This window comes from Nerophis lumbriciformis, linkage group LG27 (genome assembly GCF_033978685.3).
Source record: "Nerophis lumbriciformis linkage group LG27, RoL_Nlum_v2.1, whole genome shotgun sequence".
NCBI classification, from domain to species: Eukaryota; Metazoa; Chordata; class Actinopteri; order Syngnathiformes; family Syngnathidae; genus Nerophis; species Nerophis lumbriciformis.
Genome location: NC_084574.2, coordinates 33,441,883 through 33,464,282, shown reverse-complemented (window position 1 = coordinate 33,464,282; position 22,400 = coordinate 33,441,883). Strand labels below are relative to the sequence as shown.

Genomic DNA, 22,400 nt, shown 5'->3' with positions numbered 1-22,400 from the left:
CGCAACAGTACCATTCAGCATTAATGGTGCCTTCACAGATGTGTAAGTTACCCATGCTGTAGAGGCAGGGATTTGTTTCTCACTGGTCACCTGGGATAGTGGGTGTGGCTATGTGTGTGTGTGGGTGTAGGTGAAGTGTGTGTGGGGCTGAATATTTGCTGAATGAATAACACCTACACCTGCCTGTGAATTTGTTTGGCTTGTATGGAGAGAGTGTGAACCAGGGTGCTGTTACTTCTGTTGACCGCAAAGGGACCACAAACCATCTGCATGTAATGTATTGTATTTTTACCCAAAGGGAAAATAAATCACCCTCAAAACGCCAGTAATAACTTCATGTTGCATCCTTGGACCTAGCGTGTCAGACAGAGCCTGCTTTCCACTCTCAATTAGTTTCTGATAGTCACACAACACATGCCTTGGGCACTAATACACCCCCATACCATCACAGATGCTGGCTTTTGAACTTTGCACTAAGAACAGTCAGGATGGTTCTTTTCCTCTTTGGTCCGGAGGACACGACGTCCACAGTTTCCAAAAACAATTCGAAATGTGGACTCGTCAGACTTTTCCACTTTACATCAGTCCATCTTAGATGATGATGGTCGGGCCCAGCAAAGCCGGCGGCGTTTCTGGGTGTTGTTGATGAATGGCTTTCGCTTTGCATAGTAGAGTTTTAACTTGCACTTACAGATGTAGCGACCGACTGTAGTTACTGACAGTGGTTTTCTGAAGTGTTCCTGAGCCCATGTGGTGATATCCTTTACACACTGATGTCGCTTTTTGATGCAGTACCGCCTGAGGGATCGAAGGTCCCTAATATCATTGCTTACGTGCAGTGATTTCTCCAGATTCTCTGAACCTTTTGATGATATTATGGACTGTAGATGGTGAAATCCCTAAATTGCTAGCTCGTTGAGAAATGTTGTTCTTAAACTGTTGGACAATTTGCTCACAAAGTGGTGAAACTCGCCCCATCCTTGTTTGTGAATGATTGAGCTTTTCATGGAAGCTGCTTTTATACCCAATCATGGCACCCAACTGTTCCCAATTAGCCTGTTCACCTGTGGGATGTTCCAAATAAGTGTTTGATGAGCATTCCTCATACCTGCCAACTTTTGAAATCAGAAAAACCTAGTAGCCAGGGTCCAGGGGCCGCAGGCCCCGGTAGGTCCAGGACAAAGTCCTGGTAGGGGGTTCAGGTTCGCCCCCCGACGCAAAATGATTATTAGCATTCAGACAGGTTAAAATGTTGCTAAAACCATCACTTTTCTATCAGTCACAGTGACTTTTCAAAACTAAAATATTACAGCAAAAATCATATGGGTTGATTGACATGTTTATTCTGTAAGCTAACTTCAATAGTTTGAAATTATTTAGTTTTGAACATGTTATCGTTATCACAAATACAAAGATATACTGTACACAGAAATTGTTTTTGATTTGATTTATTGTTTATGTAATAAAAGATTTACTTAAAATGTTATGTTTTGTGAGTTTTTTTATGCTACGAACTGTACTTACCGGCGATGTAAACCGAAGGAGACATTTCCGTAATGAAAGCTGCAACACCCTTTTTAGATCCCATCATCACTGCAGCATTATCGGCAGCAAAGCAAACCAAATTCTGCCAAAGAATTTTGTTTGAGTCTATTTCTTCCGCGAGTATTTTGTAAATTTTTTCGCCTGTGGAAGCCGTATTGCATTCCCTCAAAGACAGAAGTACTGACAATACTTTTCCAATGTCGTCATCAAAATATCGAACATAAATGGGGTACAGTTTTACATCGTCATAATCGGTGCTGCCATCAGTCGACATGCTAAATGGTTCCGTCTTCATGACATTGGCGATACTTTTTGAGGATTCTGTTCCAAGACACTGAATAATGTTTGATGTTTTGGTTCGACCACATCCATATTTTTTGGCGATTTTCGAGTCGGGAGACATTTTCAGAAATAACTGTCCCATGTGATCAGCCAGTGCGATTGGAAGTCCATGCTCAATTATTGCCTCCGTAAATAAAACTTCGGCATTTATCACATCCAAAGAATCTGTTTGGGCGACGAAAAACGTTGAAAGTTTTCCACTTGTATCGCTAGCAACGGCATTAGACTTGTGTTTTTTTGTCCCAACGTGGTCTTAGACATCACTAATTCCTCCGTGTCCGATCGAAAAATCTTGTCTGCACAAGGTGCAATTCGCGTAGTTTTCACCCTTTTTGGAACGGATAATTATTCCCGGATAGGCTTTTGTATATTCTTCACGGAATGACTGCAGTTTTCTTTTCGGTTTAAGACTCGTTTGCGATTTTTCTCCGGCTGATTCCACGATCGTTCGCTCGTTTGGAAACAATGGCAACTGGTGCCTCGTGCTTGGCAGCGGTGCTATAAATAGCCTCACGCATGGCATTCGGAATGGCTCGATAGGAAGTTACGGGAAGCAGTGTCGATTGTCATTGTTGTTACGCGATTTCGTGAATAAAACTTTAAAAACATTTTTTTTTTTTAATGAATGAAAAACCGTATTTTTTATCACTGCAACCGTAACCCGGAATAGGTTGATGAAAACCGTACTAATTACGGGAAAACCGGAGTATTTGGCAGGTATGATTCCTCAACGTTCTCAGTCTTTTGTGACACTTTTTTGAAACATGTTGCAGGCATCAAATTCCAAATGAGCTAATATTTGCAAAAAATAACAAAGTTTTCCAGTTCGAACATTAAGTATCAATCAATCAATCAATGTTTATTTATATAGCCCTAAATCACAAGTGTCTCAAAGGGCTGCACAAGCCACAACGACATCCTTGGTACAGAGCCCACAAGTATCTCGTCTTTGCAGTCTATTCATTCGAATATAAGTTGAAATCATTGTATTCTGTTTTTATTTACCATTTACACAACGTGCCAACTTCACTGGTTTTGGGTTTTGTACATCTGTGAGACCCCTGATATTTGAAATATATTCCAACAATTGAATATAATTCTAACGACACAGCAATTGTTTTAGCTTGTTTATTAATACAAAAAGAATAGAGAAAAGTAACTAATATCAAAGCGATGATACTTTAATTTCTTGAAAACAATGGCACTTACTGACACGTTTTTTGGAAATGTAATTGTAGGTGTTGCATCATTTTATCAATAGACTTTTTACGACGAACATCGCAAAAGTATTTGACTTGACCAACACTACACTCGTGGTTTTGAAAGGAAAATACATTATAAAAATGTTGAAATGTTTCCAGGCCACATGATGGATCTACTTCGAACGCAGGGTAGAAACGGTGCTGTGGCTTTACTGGAAAGCCTGATGATCCACTACCCGACCTTGTACACTCAAGTTACAGGACGCAAACCCAGCTCTGAACCGTCAAGATTCAGTGGTTTGTTACCTAAACACTTTCATGGAAAAAGATCTACGATATGTCTCGACTTATGTTTGACCCTCCCCAACAGGCCTGATAAAGTACTCAGAACTGACCGAGTACCTTATCCGAGCAGTCACTGCCATGCAGAATGAGCTTCAGGAAGCTCGTAGCGAAAGTGGAAAAATGAACACTCGCTGTGCCTCCTTGGAGTCTGAGATCCAGCTGGTTATGGAGCGCGAGGAGAACTCCAGACGCCTTCAGGCTGAGTATGAGCGCCTACAGAGACACGTGAGCACGCTGCAACGGGAAGTCACCAACCTCAAGGACGAAAAGTGCGACTTGTACATGCGCTACACTGCAGCCATCGAGGAGAAATCGACCATGAATATGCGCCTCCATGACCTCAACCTGCAGGTTTGTAAACATGACTAATGTCTACAAGTGTCCTTTTTCAACTTTGATACGATACCGATATTGGCAAATACCATCCATTTTCTACCGCTTGTCCTTTTCGGGGTGGCGGAGGGTGCTGGAGCCTATCTCAGCTGCATTCCGCCGGACAAGTCGCCACCTCATTGCAGGGCTTGGCCAATACCGATATTAACCAAATACAATATTAGCAAAAACCATAGTACATACTTTTATTATTTTTAGAGCAGAATGTTAGAAAATGTTTAATCAAGTGAAATTACTCAGAGAACAATGCTCGGTATGAAGACAATCTTATGACAGATTTATGCTTTCGAAATGGAGTGTTAATTTCTGTTTTGGTGACAACTGATAGTCACAAAACCCACACGTTGTGTAAATGGTTAATAAAAACAGAATACAATGATTTGCAAATCCTTTCCAACTTATATTCAATTGAATAGACTGCAAAGACAAGATATTTAATACACCCCCATACCATCACAGATGCTGGCTTTTGAACTTTGCGCCTGTAACAATCAGGATGGTTCTTTTCCTCTTTGTTCCGGAAGACACGACGTCCACAGTTTCCAAAAATCAATTTGAAATGTGGACTCGTCAGACCACAGAACACTTTTCCACTTTGTATCAGTCCATCTTAGATGAGCTTGGGCCCAGCGAAGCCGACTGCGTTTCTGAGTGTTGTTGATAAATGGCTTTGGCTTTGCATAGTAGAGTTGTAATTTGCACTTACAGATGTAGCGACCAACTGTAGTTACTGACAGTGGTTTTCTGAAGTGTTCCTGAGCCCATGTGGTGATATCCTTTACACACTGATGTCGTTTTTTGATGCAGTACCGCTTGATGGATCGAAGGTCCATAATATCATTACTTACGTGCAGTGATTTCTCTAGATTCTCTGAACCTTTTGATGATATTACGGACTGTAGATGGCGAAATCCCTAAATTCCTTGCAATAGCTTGTTGAGAAATGTTGATCTTAAACTGTTCAACCATTTGCTCACGCATTTGTTCACAAAGTGGTGATCCTCGCCCCATCCTTGTTTGTGAATGACTGAGCATTTCATGGAAGCTGCTTTTATACCCAATCATGGCACCCATCTGTTCCCAATTAGCCTGTTCACCTGTGGGATGTTCCAAATAAGTGTTTGATGAGCATTCCTCAACTTTCTCAGTCTTTTTTTGCCGCTTGTGCCAGCTTCTTTGAAACATGTTGCAGTCATCAAATTCCAATAATATTTGCAAAAAATAACAAAAGTTTTCCAATTCGAACGTTAAATATCTTGTCTTTGCAGTCTATTCAATTGAATATAGGTGGAAAAGGATTAGCATTCTGTATTCTGTTTTTATTTACCTTTTACACAACGTGCCAACTTCACTGGTCTGGGGTTTGTATTACGTATGTCTAGCTTGTGTGCTATTGAGTACTAAGTTGTTGTGTAGCTGCTAGCTCCTAGTAGCCTACAGCCTACAATTGTTACCTTTTGTAAATGACTTCAGTAATATACAAGAAAGGCTCAGTACCTAGTAATCAATACCTGTACTCAACGGTAACAACTTCCGGTATGGTTGTGTGTCAACAAATGTTAATTGTTTATTCATAAAATCTAATTTTTTAATGTAACATTTAAACAGGAGTTGATCATGATAACTGTACTGTCTAACTGTTATATCTTGTTTTCTTAATAAAGTATCATTAGCAAGTACTATATAGTAGACTTTACATGTGTCGGCTACCGTGTGTTGCCGAGCTAGGAAGTAGTCTTTCCCATGAAGTTGGATGTGTCAATTATTTTGTTGTGCCCTACAAAGTGTTAATACTGTAAGTATTCCATTTATTACATACTTGCTGTTTGATTATAATGTGCATCTTAGTAGATTTGATTACCAAATTTGTAGGTAAACCCCATCCATTTTCTACCGCTTGTCCCTCTCGGGGTCGCTGGAGCCTATCCCAGCTGCACTCGGGCGGAAGGCGGCGTACACCCTGGACAAGTCGCCAACTCATCGCAAGACCAACACAGATAGACTCAATGATGCTAATGAGTAGCATGTCTATGGCAAAGCCAATATAATTAGCATCAAGGTACTGCATTTTGGAATAGTGGATCCTTACTACACATTCAGGCAGTTTCTTTCTGGCATGCTTGCTTTGTTGCCGTTGAAAATTGTTACCAAGAGGCAGTTTGGCTGAGTCTGCTCTGAGTACTCCTTGAGTGGTTGTTTCCTCGCCAAGTGTTTGAGCCAGTGTTTAGTCTGCAACAGGACGTGATGTCATATAAATGAAGACAAATACGTTAAATGGATTGCACTCTCTATTTTGCCCTTTTAAGAGACACAATCCTTTGCGTACAAGCTTAGTAGATCTGCATTGAGTGTGCTATCAAGTTTGCACGTGTTTTAGTACATGCAAACCTTTGGTAGATCAGGTCCTTAGTGTTTGGCTCCCTGGTAATTGACAGCTGCTTCATGCATATTTCTCGAGGAGCGCCGTAAAAATGGCTGTGTCGTCGGCGGTCTTGTCTTGTCTCCCTGTAACGTATGTCTGCTCTTAGTGGGACTGTGCCGAAAATATACTTTTCAGTTCTTATGTGTCTTGTGCATGTTAAGAATTGACAATAAATCATCTTGAATCTTGATATTTATATAATAGATATCAGTACAGTAGGTTTGCATTTGTGTTGTTATGGCAACTGCTACATGACACTTGCAACATTACAAAGATGCTATACATCTACGTAACCGGAAGAAAACAAAATTGGGCTAATATTAGAAAACATAAATAATTTTATAAAGCAAATCCAACACTCAAGCCTTAAATTTAGCAAGTATCATCAATACACGTTTCATTAGTGAAAAACATTTTCAACCAACATTTCCACACTTACCGCGACCATAAAAGTATCCTTTTTGTTACCAAGATCCTCCATGTACATTTTGTAAGCCTCTCAAGGCCATGGGGTTAATTTTGCGTCCCATACACTTTCACTGTACCTTTTTCTGTCATAACCCATTTTTATTCGGCTGCCAAAATATTGCAGCCCGCGATGAAATTTGTGTGTGAAACTGCAACTACAAAACCCAAAACTAGTGAAGTTGGCACATTGTGTAAATGGTAAATAAAAACAGAATACAAATATGTTCAACTCCTTTTCAACTTGTCTCCAATTGAATAGACTGCAAAGACAAGATACTTAATGTTTGAACTGAGAAACAATTTTTTGGGGCAAATAATCATTAACTTAGAATTTAATGGCAGCAACACATTGCAAAAAAATTGGCACAGTAGCATTTTTACCATTGTGTTACATGGCCTTTCCTTTTAACACTCAGTAAACGTTTGGGAACTGAGGAGACCAATTTTTGAAGCTTTTCAGGTAGAATTATTTCCCATTCTTGCTTGATGTACAGCTTAAGTTGGTCTCTGTTGTGGTATTTTAGGTTTCATAATGCTCCACACATTTTCAATGGGAGACAGGTCTGGACTACAGGCAGGCCAGTCTAGTACCCGCACTATTTTACTATGAAGCCACGCTGTTGTAACACGTGCAGAGTGTGGCTTGGCATTGCCTTGCTGAAATAAGCAGGGGCGTCCATGAAAAAAGTGGATGGCCACATATGTTGCTCCAAAACCTGTATGTACCTTTCAGCATTAATGGTGCCTTCACAGATGTGTAACTTATCCATGCCTTGGGCACTAATACACCCCCATACCATCACAGATTCTGGCTTTTGAACTTTGCGCCTATAAGTGAAGTGAATTATATTCATATAGCGCTTTTCTCTAGTGACTCAAAGCGCTTTTTACATAGTGAAACCCAATTTTAAGTTACATTTAAACCAGTGTGGGTGGCACTGGGAGAAGGTGGGTAAAGTGTCTTGCCCAAGGACACGACGGCAGTGACTAGGATGGCGAAAGCGGGGATCGAACCTGGAACTCTCAAGTTGCTGGCACGGCCACTCTACCAACCGAGCTATACCCCCCCAATAACAATCTGGATGGTTCTCTTCCTCTTTGGTCCAGAGGACACAACGTTCACAGTTTCCAAAAACAATTTGAAATGTGGACTCGTCAGACCACAGAACACTTTTCCACTTTGCATCAATGCATCTTGGATAAGCTCGGGCCCAGCAAAGCGGTTGGATGGAGCGTTTGTGGGTGTTGTTGATAAATGGCTTTGGCTTTGCATAGTAGAGTTTTAACTCGCGCTTACAGATGTAGCGACCAACTGTAGTTACTGACAGTGGTTTTCTGAAGTATTCCTGAGCCCATGTGGTGATATCCTTTACACGCTGATGTTGCTTTTTTATGCAGTATCGCCTGAGGGATCGTTTTCAGCCTTGCCGCTTGCGTGCAGTGATTTCTCCAGATTCTCTGAAATTTTTGATGGTGAAATCCCTAAATTCCTTGCAATAGCTCGTGGAAAAATGTTGTTCTTAAACTGTTGGACAATTTGTCAATGCATTTGTTGACAAAGTGGTGACCCTCGCCCCATCCTTGTTTGTGAATGACTGAGCATTTCATAGAAGCTGCTTTTATACCCAATCATGGCACCCACCTGTTCCCAATTAGCCTGTTCACCTGTGGGATGTTCCAAATAAGTGTTTGATGAGCATTCCCCAACTTTCTGTCATGTTCTGTGGTCATGTTTTGTTTTGTTATTTTCTGGTTGTTTAAGACTCTTTTAGGTCCTGTTTACCCTCCCTTGTTTGGTTCACAAAACCTGTCTCATGTGTTGGACTCACGCACCTGTTTTTAATCACGAAGAGACTATTTAAACCTGTAGTTGCCAGGTAGTCGGCCTGGCGACATTACTCTGTATGATACTCTGTTCTTGCTATGTGCTACTCTGATTACTCTGTCCATGCCATAGTTCATGCTGCTCTTTTCATGCTCGTTTCTTGTTACAGTAAGTGTTTTTTGTTTCATGTCCATAGTTCTGCCTCAGGGTTAGTTTTGTTCCCTGCGTTAAGTTGTGCCTCCGCTGTGAGCGCCTTTTGTTTGTACCCTTTCGTAGCTTTTGAGTTAAGATTAAATCATGTTTTTACCTGCACGCCATGTCCAGTCAAGTTCGTTTGCATCTCGGGAAAATAATCCCCGCCGTAAAATGTGTCGTAATAAATCCCCGCCATGACACTTTCTCAGTCTGTTTGCCACTTGTGCCAGCTTTTTTGAAACATGTTGCAGGCATCAAATTCCAAATGAGCTAATATTTGCGAAAAATAACAAAGTTTACTAGTTTGAACGTTAAGTATCTTGTCTTTGCAGTCTATTCAATTGAATATAAGTTGAAAAGGATTTGCAAATCATTGTATTCTGTTTTTATTTACCATTTACACAACGTGCCAACTTCACTGGTTTTGGGGTTTGTACTTAGATGTTGCTGTATTAATATTGCACCATGTTCATGTTTAGTTCTTGTGTCTAATGGCAGACATATCAGCTTCAAACAGAACTGCAGAAGGCCCAGGCGGATAGCGACTTCCAAAAACGGCGCTCTCTTAGATGTGTCCCTCTGGCTGAAGCCTCCCAACTTCAAGAAGAAGTGAGGACTCTACGCTTTCAGCTGATAAAGATAGAAAAACTAAACCCGGTAAGACAAATGGATAAACTTTTTGAATAGTCCATCGCTATTTCAGCTGTCACGTTTGTATTTCTACTCTCCCACTTTCTCAGGTTCAACAGGCCATTCTGCCCCATGACGTAGCCGAGGTGATTGACTGCCAGGCGGAGCTTGTGGAGAAGCTCAGTTGTTCCAGAGAAGAGAATGAAAAGTTGCACAAAGAAAATCAAGATGTGAGTGTTGTGATTGTGGCCACGTGGTACTGCCCGATGTAAACGATATACGATCGACACAATAGGGATAATGCATGTTGATGCAGTACCACCTGAGGGATCGTTTTCAGCCTTGCCGCTTGCGTGCAGTGATTTCTCCAGATTCTCTGAAGCTTTTGATGGTGAAATCTCTAAATTCCTGTTGTATTCTGGAAAACTGAGAGCGACAAGCTGGAGATAGCGAGTGCAGCTAAAGTGTACTGGCTAGCTCCAGCTCTGAGGTGGTACTTGGTGAAGAGATTTTGAGAACCATTGAGCTAGAGGATAGACACACCAAGCAAGAGAGCGAGAGGAGACAAGAGGCCATGCTAACCAACCTTGAAAACAGTAAGTGCTAAGTACACTTTAAGAGATGTGGAGCTGGAACTGTGTTACAGCATAGCAGAGGTGTGGACTCGAGTCACATGACTTGGACTCGAGTCAGACTCGAGTCATGAATTTATGACTTTAGACTCGACTTGACAAAATGTAAAAAGACTTGCAACTCGACTTAGACTTTAACATCAATGACTTGTGACTTCACTTGGACTTGAGCCTTTTGAATTGACATGACTTGACATGACTTGCTACTTTCCCCAAAACCCAAAGATGAAAAAGTTATTCGGGAGCGCTCCGTATTTTTCATTGTGTACTTGTCTATCAGCGTTGCGTGTGTCAGCTGGTGTGCTGTCAGTACAACAGCCAATCAAATTAGATCTACTTTGTTTTCATCACACAGCATTCATCCAATCAAATTGCAGGACAACCAAGGAAGAAGACATGTCCAAACCACACGCCAGTGAACAAAAAATGATGCCTAAAATAATTTTGTTTGGGTATAAAAATTACGAGGTGGTCAACACAAAACAGTTTGCAGTATGCAACACATGCGGTTCGAAAATTACTGATGGAGAGGCAACAACTTCCAACTTCGTCTGGCATTTGAAGATGCACAAAGAACGGTAAGTTTTGAATGTAAGATAACGTTTATTGGCTAAGTAACGTGACTTTTATTTGCTGTGTAGTTAAATCAGTGAGGCTGTAAACTCACTGCTAACGTTATAACGTTATTGCAAACACGGGAATCTGTTGCAGTTCACTACCTTATTCATACTTTTTATTCAGTGATTTTTTTAAGCAGGGTTGCGTTAGTCAATATATCACACGTAACGTTAGACGGCGGTCAGCAGTACCGCGTATTTTAGCCACCTAAAAAAAAGACAAAAATAGTAAAATAAAGGTCAGTTAAAATGTATACTATATTATGAATATGTGTACCGTTTTAGCTAGCTTTCTGACATACTGTTGGTTGTTTACCTCAGTGGTCCCCAACCACCGGGCCGCGGCCCGGTACTGGTCCGTGGATCGATTGGTATCGGGCCGCACAAGAATTTTTTTTTTTTTTTTTTTTTTTTTAATTAAATCAACATAACAAACACAAGATACACTTACAAGTAGTGCACCAACCCAAAAAAACTCTCTCCCCCTTTTGTTCTGGGCATTGAACATGAAGACTCTTTCTTCACTGTTCCGAGTGGCCATGAGAGTCTTGGCAGTGCCTGCCTCCAGTGCTCCAGTGGAGCGAGTTTTCAGCCATGGTGGCATCATACTACGCCCCCATCGTGCACAAATGACTGACAGACTCTTGGCTAATTTGGTCTTTTGCAAATGCAATGCAGCATAGGGCCCTGACATATAAAAAGTACAACTTTTTTGTTATGTTCACGTATATGTCATGTTTTTTCAATGTTAACACTTTTGTACAAATAAGTACATTTGCACTTTATTTTTCAATGTGTTTGTTCTGTAAAGGAATGAGTTAATGTTTAAAATGACTGGTTAATAGTGCTATTATAAAGTGCAATGTCAGCACAATTTTCTTTCCTGCAATTTAAAATGCACTTGTTTTAATAAATAAATACAGCATTTGAAAAGCATACACAATCTGTGTTAATATATTAGTCTCTGGTTAAAAGGACTTGAAAGGACTCGAAACTCAAAATGCAGGACGTAGGACTTGACTTGAGACTTTCCAGTTTTGACTTTGGACTTGACTCGGGGCTTGCCTGTCTTGACTCGGGACTTGACTCGGACTTGAGGGCAAAGACTTGAGACTTACTTGTGACTTGCAAAACAATGACTTGGTCCCACCTCTGCAGCATATAGTAACCAGCTATGAACAGTAAGTTTGCAAGTAGATTAATAAGAGTCTAGAGCAGGGGTGTCAAACTCATTTTAGATGGGGGGCCACATGGAGAAAAATCTACTCCTAAATGGGCCGGACTAGTATAATCCCGGCACGATAATTTAAAAATAAAGACAACTTCAGATTGTTTTCTTTGTTTAAAAAAAGAACAGGCACATTCTGAAAATGTACAAATCATGATGTTGTTGGTTTTTTTTTTTTTACACTTACATGTTGCGGTTAATAGTATTCTACATTTATTTGTCGTTATTTATACTTTCTGAATAAATTATGTAAAAATGTTCATCAGTTCAACAAATTGGTGTTAATTTTCAATGTATCAAGATACAAAAATAATATCAAAATCAAATTACAGGATGTTATTTATGTAGTTTGCTCATTTTCCTCGACTGATGTACAAACCCTGTTTCTATATGAGTTGGGAAATTGTGTTAGATGTAAATATAAACAGAATACAATGATTTGCAAATCCTTTTCAACCCATATTCAATTGAATTTACTACAAAGATAAGATATTTGATGTTCAAACTCATAAACTTTTTTTTTTTTTTTTTTTTTGCAAATAATAATTAACTTAGAATTTCATGGCTGCAACACGTGCCAAAGTAGTTGGGAAAGGGCATGTTCACCACTGTGTTACATCACCTTTTCTTTTAACAACACTCAATAAACGATTGGGAACTGAGGAAACTAATTGTCGAAGCTTTGAAAGTGGAATTCTTTCCCATTCTTGTTTTATGTAGAGCTTCAGTCATTCAACAGTCCGGGGTCTCCGCTGTCGTATTTTACGCTTCATAATGCGCCACACATTTTTGTTTTGAACACGTGCTGAATGTGGCTTGGCATTGTCTTGCTGAAATAAGCAGGGGCGTCCATGAAAAAGACAGCGCTTAGATGGCAGCATATGTTGTTCCAAAACCTGTATGTACCTTTCAGCATTAATGGTGCCTTCACAGATGTGTAAGTTACCCATGCCTTGGGCACTAATGCACCCCCATACCATCACAGATGCTGGCTTTTGAACTTTGCGTCGATAACAGTCTGGATGGTTCGCTTCCCCTTTGGTCCGGATGACACAATGTCGAATATTTCCAAAAACAATTTGAAATGTGGACTCGTCAGACCACAGAACACTTTTCCACTTTGCATGAGTCCATCTTAGATGATTTCGGGTCCAGAGAAGCCGGCGACGTTTCTGGATGTTGTTGATAAATGGCTTTCGCTTTGCATAGTAGAGCTTTAACTTGCACTTTCAGATGTAGCGACGAACTGTATTTAGTGACAGTGGTTTTCTGAAGTGTTCCTGAGCCCATGTGGTGATATCCTTTAGAGATTGATGTCGGTTTTTGATACAGTGCCGTCTGAGGGATCGAAGGTCACGGTCATTCAATGTTGGTTTCCGGCCATGCCGCTTACATTGAGTGATTTTTCCAGATTCTCTGAACCTTTTGATGATATTATGACTGCAGAATGTATTCAGTTTGGATACTAAAATACATTTATTTAAGGATTCAATCAAATTTTCCTACATTATGGGGATTTTTGGAATTATTTACCGTAAAAAATACCGTACCATCAAACGTCAGCAGCCAAGGGAGGAGCAACATGCAACTTGTTTTAAATGGTTATATTACCATTTATATGCCAAAGATAATATCGTGTTATGTATCGTTATCCAAGAGGGTGGAATTGCAATATGGATTTCAGCCCATATCGTCTAACCCAGGGGTCGGCAACCCGCGGCTCTAGAGCCGCATGCGGCTCTTTAGCGCCGCCCTAGTGGCTCTCTGGAGCTTTTTCAGAAATGTATGAAAAATGGAAAAAGATGAGGGGAAAAAAATCTATTTTTTGTTTTAATATGGCTTCTGTAGGAGGACAAACATGACACAAACCTCCCTAATTGTTATAAAGCACACTGTTTATATTAAACATGCTTCACTGATTCGAGTATTTGGCTAGCGCCGTTTTGTCCTACTAATTTTGGCGGTCCTTGAACTCACCGTAGTTTGTTTACATGTATAACTTTCTCCGACTTTCGAGGACGTGTTTTATGCCACTTTTTTTTCTGTCTCATTTTGTCCACCAATCTTTTAAGGTTGTGCATGAAAGGTGAGTTTTGTTGATGTTATTGACTTGTTGGAGTGCTAATCAGACATATTTGGTCACTGCATGACTGCAAGCTAATCGATGCTAACATGCTATTTAGGCTAGCTATATGTACATATTGCATCATAATGCCTCATTTGTAGCTATATTTGAGGTAATTTAGTTTCTTTTAAGTCCTCTTAATTCAATTTATATCTCATGACACACTATCTGTATGTAATATGGCTTTTAATTTTTTGCGGCTCCAGACAGATTTTTTTTTGTATTTTTGCTCCAATATGGCTCTTTCAACATTTTGGGTTGCCGACCACTGGTCTAACCCTATACCATGTGGTAAAATAATTATGAGTCCACAGCTTTTAAAATAAATGCTGCTTTAAAATAATGTCATTAGTGGTACCACAGTGTGGGTTTATGGTTCCAGGTTGGGTGTTTTGTTTTTCCAAAGTGACCTTAAAATAAACCGTGTACTCCTGCTTGACTGAGTATGGTTTGAAGAATGGTTGTGCCAACACCTTCGTTGCCAGTTCTATATGATTGTGGTTTCTGTGTGTGGTCAATTGTGCTTGAATGTTGACATCCTATTTTGTGTACACGTTCCCCCATGCTACATTGATAATTTTGGTGTATTGTTGTTTAGCTTCTGGATCAGAGTGAAGGTCTGACCGTCCAAGTGCATCAGCTGACCCTGGACTGTAACATGCACCAACAGAAGAGCACTGTGATCCAGAACCAGATGAGAGAGTTGCAAACGGAAAGAGACCAAGTAAGAAAGGGGAAACAATGTAGCCCTTTGTATTGCATTGAACTATAATTGTGATCAATCACACGCCTCACTTTGCAGTATGCACTAAGAGCCTGTGATTCTTCTCATCCAATCAAACAAAGTATAGGTTGCATTCAGTCAAGTGATTTTTTCTGACTGGTTTACTTTCAGTGAACAAAGTGGTGGTCAACCAAACCAATAAGGCTACCGTGTACCAAACACTGTGCAAACTATCTGAGTATGTAAGGGGCCTAGATCTTACCATTAAAAAGCATAAAGGAGCAAACAATCAAATTATACTACAGAAATGTTCAGTATATGTTATCAAAAAAAGTTTTCCCGAGTGATTCGTCGGTCGCGTTCCCAGACATGTCGAACTATCTCGTGCTCCAGACATTATTCTACACAGCAAAACAGATGGAGAATTACAAAAACGCAGAGGCCTAATACTTATTTGTCTGTGGCTGAGTCAAGGATTGGTATCAAGACTCTACTGGATATACAGTGATCGCATTGTTTACAGCAATGTAATGTTCATATGTGACAGCGCCAGAGGTGAGTAGAGTAGCCAGAAATTGTACTCAAGTAAGAGTACTGTTACTTTAGAGATTTATTACTCAAGTAAAAGTAAGGAGTAGTCACCCAAATATTTATATATATTAAAAGTAAAAAGTATGTTGTGAAAAAACTACTCAAGTACTGAGTAACTGATGAGTAACCTGTTCGTTTAATGATGACGGCAACAAATAATGCACAAAAACATAAAAATAGCAATGAGCAATTTCAGAGCCAGGAATATCTCTTAAGCAACTAAAACTTAGACTTAGACTTAGACTTCCTTTTTATTGTCATTCAAATGTGAACTTTACAGTACAGATAAGAACACAATTTTGTTGCATTAGCTCATGGTAGTGTAGGATAAAAAAGCAATAAGGTGCAGATATAAATAAATACATGTTACTGTACAGATAAATACATTGCACTTTTTCATATGCATCCGCGTTTACGGATGTATGTTATATTGTCTTTTTTATTCCGGCGAGTTAATCCATTTTGAGGGGAGTTGAGGGGATAATTATGATGCGTTCAAGAGCAAACAATAAAATGTATTAAATAATGATACACTAAAATAAAAACAATTAAGGCAAATTGAGCCACAATAACCTAACAGCGCCATAGGCTCAGTAGGCAGAGATTACAAAGGAAAATAACAAGTTAGCCTTTACGCAAACCATAAACTGATGGGTGTGGGCTGCACTTGGGAACACACTGATTGGTGTTTCTATGCATGCGTGTGTGTGTGTGTGCGACTGTGTGTGTGTGTGTGTGTGTGTGTGTATGAGGCTGCAGTACGTTAATAAATGTCCCCACACGATGTACATTTGACAGTGCAGGGAAGCTAACATCAGCCTACGGTGACAGCCAAAATATCCACTAACGTTACTTACCGCGACTCAACTTTGTTGAGGTCATGTTCATATAAGCTTGTTAATCATGTGACCACCTGGCTCTGTTTGATTGGTGAAACGGAGTCAAACGTCACCAGTGACTGCATGTGATTTGTGAAACGCAGGCATGCATCGATCCTACTTTGAAGGTCTGTCTGACAAACCAAAACAAACAAAGCGTGCATTAACAGATCGATAAAAATCAGTAGCGAGTAGCGAGCTGAATGAAGATGAATGGAGCGAAGTAAAAGTAGCGTTTCTTCTCTATAAATATACTCAAGTAAAAGTAAAAGTATGTTGCATTAAAACTACTCTTAGAAGTACAATTTATCCCAAAAGTTACTCAAGTAGATGTAACGGAGTAAATGTAGCGCGTTACTACCCACCTCTGGACAGCGCAGCAAAATGATGAAAGACACATACAAATAGAAATAGGTGTATTCATGCAGACTGCCTCGGTGTAATTATCAATTCCGTTACTTGTCAAACGCAGTGAAGCGATCAGGTGCTCGAATGTCTTGTTTTCAGATATGTCTTTATGCAACACACTTACACGGTTGAAGCTAACATTTTTAACAACATGGAATTTTATTGGCACTAATTTGTCATTAATCATCTGTCATGTTTCCTTCTTCCGCAGTAAGAAATATGTAAGAGTGTTTGTTGTAACCTGACTCTCGCCAGATCCTTGTAGTTCGCTGAACTCCACACAAGGGTCTGGGGCAGTGCCGGCCCAAGCCTCCATGGGGCCCTAAGCAAAATTTGATTTTGGGGCCCTCTATTTCTGCCAATAATATTGATTGATCATTCACACACCTACTATAAACTCATTGCGGCTCTGGCAGTGTTGTTTACATTATCCTATTGTCAGCCTGGCATGTCTTTACAAATGACATGTCATTTATAAAGATAAGGGGGTGGCCCAGTTAAGAACATAAATAATACCAATGAATGAACGAATGATGTCCAGAGTACCACATATGGTTCCTAATCTTAAAATGTAGAAAACATTCAGCTACAAGAGTGGCCTGGGGTTGAACAGTCCAAGTGATAAAGCTTTGTATTTACAGTAAAAGTGTCATCTTGTCTCATCAGTCTTGTACATATTAGTCTTTAATTACTAGTTTATATTTTTTAGTTAATTGTTCATATTTAATGTTTACTTTGTACAAAGAGAGCGCAGTCTACTGAAGTTAAATTCCATGTGTGTTAAACATAACTGGACAATAAAGCTGATTCTGATTCACTTTATTATTTTTGGTAACAAAAACCTGAAACAGCAATGTGCAAAAATGTTGACCTAAAATTGTGTTTTTGTACAATAATATATCTTTGATCATTTAGAAATCATCAGTCAGACTCCTACATGCAAAAAATAAGAATTTTATGTTAATTGCTTTTGGGGGCCCCCTGGTGGCCGCGGGGCCCTAAGCAAGCGCTTAGTACGCTTATGCCTTGGGCCTGCTCTGGTCTGGGGTTCGAAGGCAAAACTCCTTCAAAATAGCAAAAAATAATGAACCAATCAGGATCGCCGGGTGGGATTTCATAGATGTGACGTAGCGCCGAAGCGACTGTTTGATTCAAACAACAATGGCGGCACAGAGTCGTGTGCTGACATATTTTCTTTGCGCAAACGACATTGATCGTCTACTGACATTGCTGCGTTGTTTCAGTAAAACTTCTCTAAGTTTTCGCTCTGTCGTTATCCAATATGTCGGCTGTTCTGTTTTGGATTTCCCAGCGTCGCTCTCATCAGCATCACGGGTTGATTTCGATGTGAGTGGTTGAAGTAGCACGTCATTCAAGATAACGGACAAGTGGTTTATCCAATCACATACAATGATTTTTTTTTTCTGAAATACATCTCCTATTGAGAAGTCCCAGATCCTTGCGAGAGTCAGGTTATGTTTGTTGTGCACTGAGACGCAGAGATGTGGGCCTGTCTTTGAGGCATTGAATTACTGGAAAATTGGCATTCTATAAATATCTATCTTTAACCTGGCGAGAGATTTAGCGCCCACATTTAGATTTAGATTTAAGATTTAGATTTGAAATTTAGGTTTAGATTTAACATTCAGTGCTCTCATTTAGATTTGGGATGTTGATTTAAGATTTAGATTTAACATTTAGATTTAATATCTAGATTTAGATTTAACATTTAGGTTTAGATTTAACATTTAGATTAAACATTTGGATTTAAGTTTAAGTTTAGATTTAAGATTTAGATTTAACATTATGGTTTGGATCTAACATTAAGATTTTGATTCAACATTTAGATTTAAGATTTAGATTTAACATTCATGTTTAGATTCAGCATTAAGGTTTATATTTAACATTTAGTGCTCACATTTAGATTTAAGATTTAGATTCAACACTTAGGTTTAGATTAAACATTGCGTGTTTACATTTAGATGTAGGATATCGATTTAGGATTTAGACTGAAATTTAGATTTAGATTTGTTATTTAGATTTGGATTTAACATTTAGATTTAGACTGAACATTTAAATTTGGCTTCAATCAATCAATCAATGTTTATTTATATAGCCCTAAATCGCAAGTGTCTCAAAGGGCTGCACAAGTCACAAAGACATCCTCGGTTCGATCGCATGATATTGTGAAAGTCCAGTCCATAGTGGATCTAACATAATAGTGAGAGTCCAGTCCATAGTGAATCTAACATAATAGTGAGAGTCCAGTCCATAGTAGATCTAACATAATAGTGAGAGTCCAGTCCATAGTGGATCTAACATAATAGTGAGAGTCCAGTCCATAGTAGATCTAACATAATAGTGAGAGTCCAGTCCATAGTGGATATAACATAATAGTGAGAGTCCAGTCCATAGTGGGGCCAGCAGGAGACCATCCCGAGCGGAGACAGGTCAGCAGTGCAGACATTCACCATTTATGTTTACATTTAACATTTAGATTTAGTATACATTTAGTGTCTATGAATGTTCTCATTCATCCAGGCCATTATCTTCTTAGAGCATTCAATCGATTGCAACTGGACTGTTTGGTTTGGCTTAGATGACATTTCGTCTCTCATCCGAGTAAGCTTCATCAGTTCGTGCTCAGAGACTTAGATTGGTCAGATCTAGTCTAGACGCTGTTGCCAAAACCCCTGTTATTAAGACTCCAAAACCAGGAGGGTGCTTCTGGGCAAGAATGGTTTCACCCTATCATAGTGGGAAAATAAACTTTTGAGGCAAACGAGCAATCCTACTGTCAAAGGCAACGACAGTCGTTGAAGTATAATTTCCCCTCGTTATCATTGAGGTATTGTGTGGCACAACCACTGTGGATCGACTACTAGTAGTCCAAAATATTCGGAATCCCCAGCGTAAGCATTCCAGACAGTTGTAAACAAATGGCACAAATGGCACGTTCTGGGGCCAGAATGTTTCTAACTCCTGTTATTTGTTGGAGGCTAAATTGCAGAGTCTTTTAGGAATGGTTGAAAGGACAGTGTTGTATGTGGGAGACAGGTGGTGTCGCATACCACCTCCTCTGTTCAGGGATGGTTTTTCAATCTTGACATGGATAGCTTCCCTCACTCCTCTTTCTTACCATCTGTCCTCCTTGTCCAGAATCTGTACATTTTTGTTCTCAAAGGAGTGCTGTTTCTCCTTGAGGTGCAGGTAGACAGCTGAGTCTTGGCCTGAAGAGTTTGCCCGTCCATGCTGTGCCATGCATCGGCTTAATGGTTGTTTTGTTTATGAATCAGTGCATTCATCATTACACTGGATAGCATACACCAGATTGTTTTTTTTGGGTGTGCGGTGTCCGGTCTTTTAAGATTCACTAGTCTCTGTCTCAGGGTGTTGCCTGGTTTGACTTGTACTGGGATGTTGTGTTGGTTAAAAATTATTCAGATTTTCTCAGATATATACATATGGAATGACAATATGTTTGTGTCTGTCACCTTTTCCCTCCTCATTCACTCTGTTTTTGTTATTTCTGGAACTGGATGCACTTTTCACAAACAACCAGCTGGGGTAACCACAGCTTTTGAGGGCTTCCTTCAAATGCCTATGCTCTTTCTCTTTGGCTTGTGGGCTGGTAGGAACACTATCAGCTCTGTGTTGTAGGGTTCTGATAATGCCCAGTTTGTGTTCCAGTGGGTGGTGTGAGTCAAAAAGTAGGTATGGATCGGTATGTCGGGGTTTTTTGGTAAACCCTGACATGGATGCCCCTGTTTTCTCCAATGTGGGCATCACAGTCCAAAAAAGGCAACTTACTTTCTTTGACATCCTCACTTAGGAACTTGATGTTTTTGTCCACTGAGTTAATGTGCTCGGTGAAGTCTTGCACTTCTTGGTTTCTGATTTTCACCCATGTGTCATCCACATACTGTACCAATGACTTGTTGCTATTCCCTTAAATACCCCAGAGTTCTCTTTTCCATGTCCTCCATGTAAAGGTTTGCTATTATTAGGGATACAGGTGATCCCATGGCACAACCAAGGTTTTTGTTGGTGCAACGTTCCCATGAATTGAAAGTATGTAGTGTTAAGGCAAAGTTCCAGCAAAAGGCACATCTATTCTGGGTTTAGTGTGATCACCTAGTAGACGTTGCCTCACACTCTCTATTGCATCCTGGAATGGAATACAGGTGAACAGGGAGGAATGGAATACAGGTGAACAGGGACGGGACATCAACCGAAACTATAGTTTCATTCTGATCTTCGCTACAAAGTCAATTGAGTTTTGGACATGATGTGGAGTTTTGCCAACCAAAGGTGTATAGATGTTGGCCACAAAGTTAGCAATATTGTATGTTACAGAGTTAATGACAATGGGTCTGAGAGGAGCCTCATCTTTGTGTATTTTTCGAAGGCCTAATACAATACAATACAATGCCCGGTTGATGGCTTCTGACTTTTGTAGAGTTTGTAAGTACTCAATGGTTCTTCTCTTGTACCCACTTGTGGGGTCTCTTTTGAGTATTTCATATGTGTTGGGAGTCTTTGAGGAGTGTAAGCAACTGGTTTTGGTAATCAGTTGTATTGAGAATTACTGTGCATTTCCCCTTATCAGCTGGCAGGGTTGTGATGTTTTCATCCTTGCCAAGTGATATTACTGCCTTCCTCTCCTACAAGGAGAAATTTTGGGGTATGGGCTTGGCATTACAAAGACAGAGACACCCTGAGAGAGAGACTAGTGCTTCCTAAAGACCAGACACCCACAAAAACATCCATCCATCCATCCATCCATCTTCTTCCGCTTATCCGAGGTCGGGTCGCGGGGGCAGCAGCCTAAGCAGGGAAGCCCAGACTTCCCTCTCCCCAGCCACTTCGTCCAGCTCTTCCTGTGGGACCCCGAGGCGTTCCCAGGCCAGCCGGGAGACATAGTCTTCCCAACGTGTGCTGGGTCTTCCCCGCGGCCTCCTACCGGTCGGACGTGCCCTAAACACCTCCCTAGGGAGGCGTTCGGGTGGCATCCTGACCAGATGCCAGAACCACCTCATCTGGCTCCTCTCGATGTGGAGGAGCAGCGGCTTTACTTTGAGCTCCTCCCGGATGGCAGAGCTTCTCACCCTATCTCTAAGGGAGAGCCCCGCCACCCGGCGGAGGAAACTCATTTCGGCCGCTTGTACCCGTGATCTTGTCCTTTCGGTCATAACCCAAAGCTCATGACCATAGGTGAGGATGGGAACGTAGATCGACCGGTAAATTGAGGGCTTTGCCTTCCGGCTCAGCTCCTTCTTCACCACAACGGATCGAAACAGCGTCCGCATTACTGAAGACGCCGCACCAATCCGCCTGTCGATCTCACGATCCACTCTTCCCTCACTCATGAACAAGACTCCGAGGTACTTGAACTCCTCCACTTAGGGCAAGATCTCCCCAACCCGGAGATGGCATTCCACCCTTTTCCGGGCGAGAACCATGGACTCGGACTTAGAGGTGCTGATTCTCATCCCAGTCGCTTCACACTCAGCTGCGAACCGATCCAGTGAGAGCTGAAGATCCTGGCCAGATGAAGCCATCAGGACCACATCATCTGCAAAAAGCAGAGACCTAATCCTGCAGCCACCAAACCAGCTCCCCTCAACGCCTTGACTGCGCCTAGAAATTCTGTCCATAAAAGTTATGAACAGAATCGGTGACAAAGGGCAGCCTTGGCGGAGTCCAACCCTCACTGGAAACGTGTCCGACCTACTGCCGGCAATGCGGACCAAGCTCTGACACTGATCGTACAGGGAGCGGACAGCCACAATCAGACAGTCCGATACCCCATACTCTCTGAGCACTCCCC

At 40.7% G+C, this 22,400-nt stretch overlaps 1 protein-coding gene across 2 annotated transcripts in view; it reads left to right on the top strand.

Moving 5' to 3' along the window:
• The window catches only part of card14 (caspase recruitment domain family, member 14), an 86,930-nt gene that overhangs the window by 17,409 nt on the left and 47,121 nt on the right, over window positions 1-22,400 (top strand). For both annotated transcript variants that reach the window (XM_061988042.2, XM_061988041.2), the window contains exons 2-6: window positions 3,249-3,386; window positions 3,460-3,785; window positions 9,236-9,394; window positions 9,478-9,597; window positions 14,568-14,693. In XM_061988042.2, the coding sequence (XP_061844026.2) occupies window positions 3,249-3,386; window positions 3,460-3,785; window positions 9,236-9,394; window positions 9,478-9,597; window positions 14,568-14,693 (869 nt within the window). The remainder of the gene's footprint in view (window positions 1-3,248; window positions 3,387-3,459; window positions 3,786-9,235; window positions 9,395-9,477; window positions 9,598-14,567; window positions 14,694-22,400) is intronic.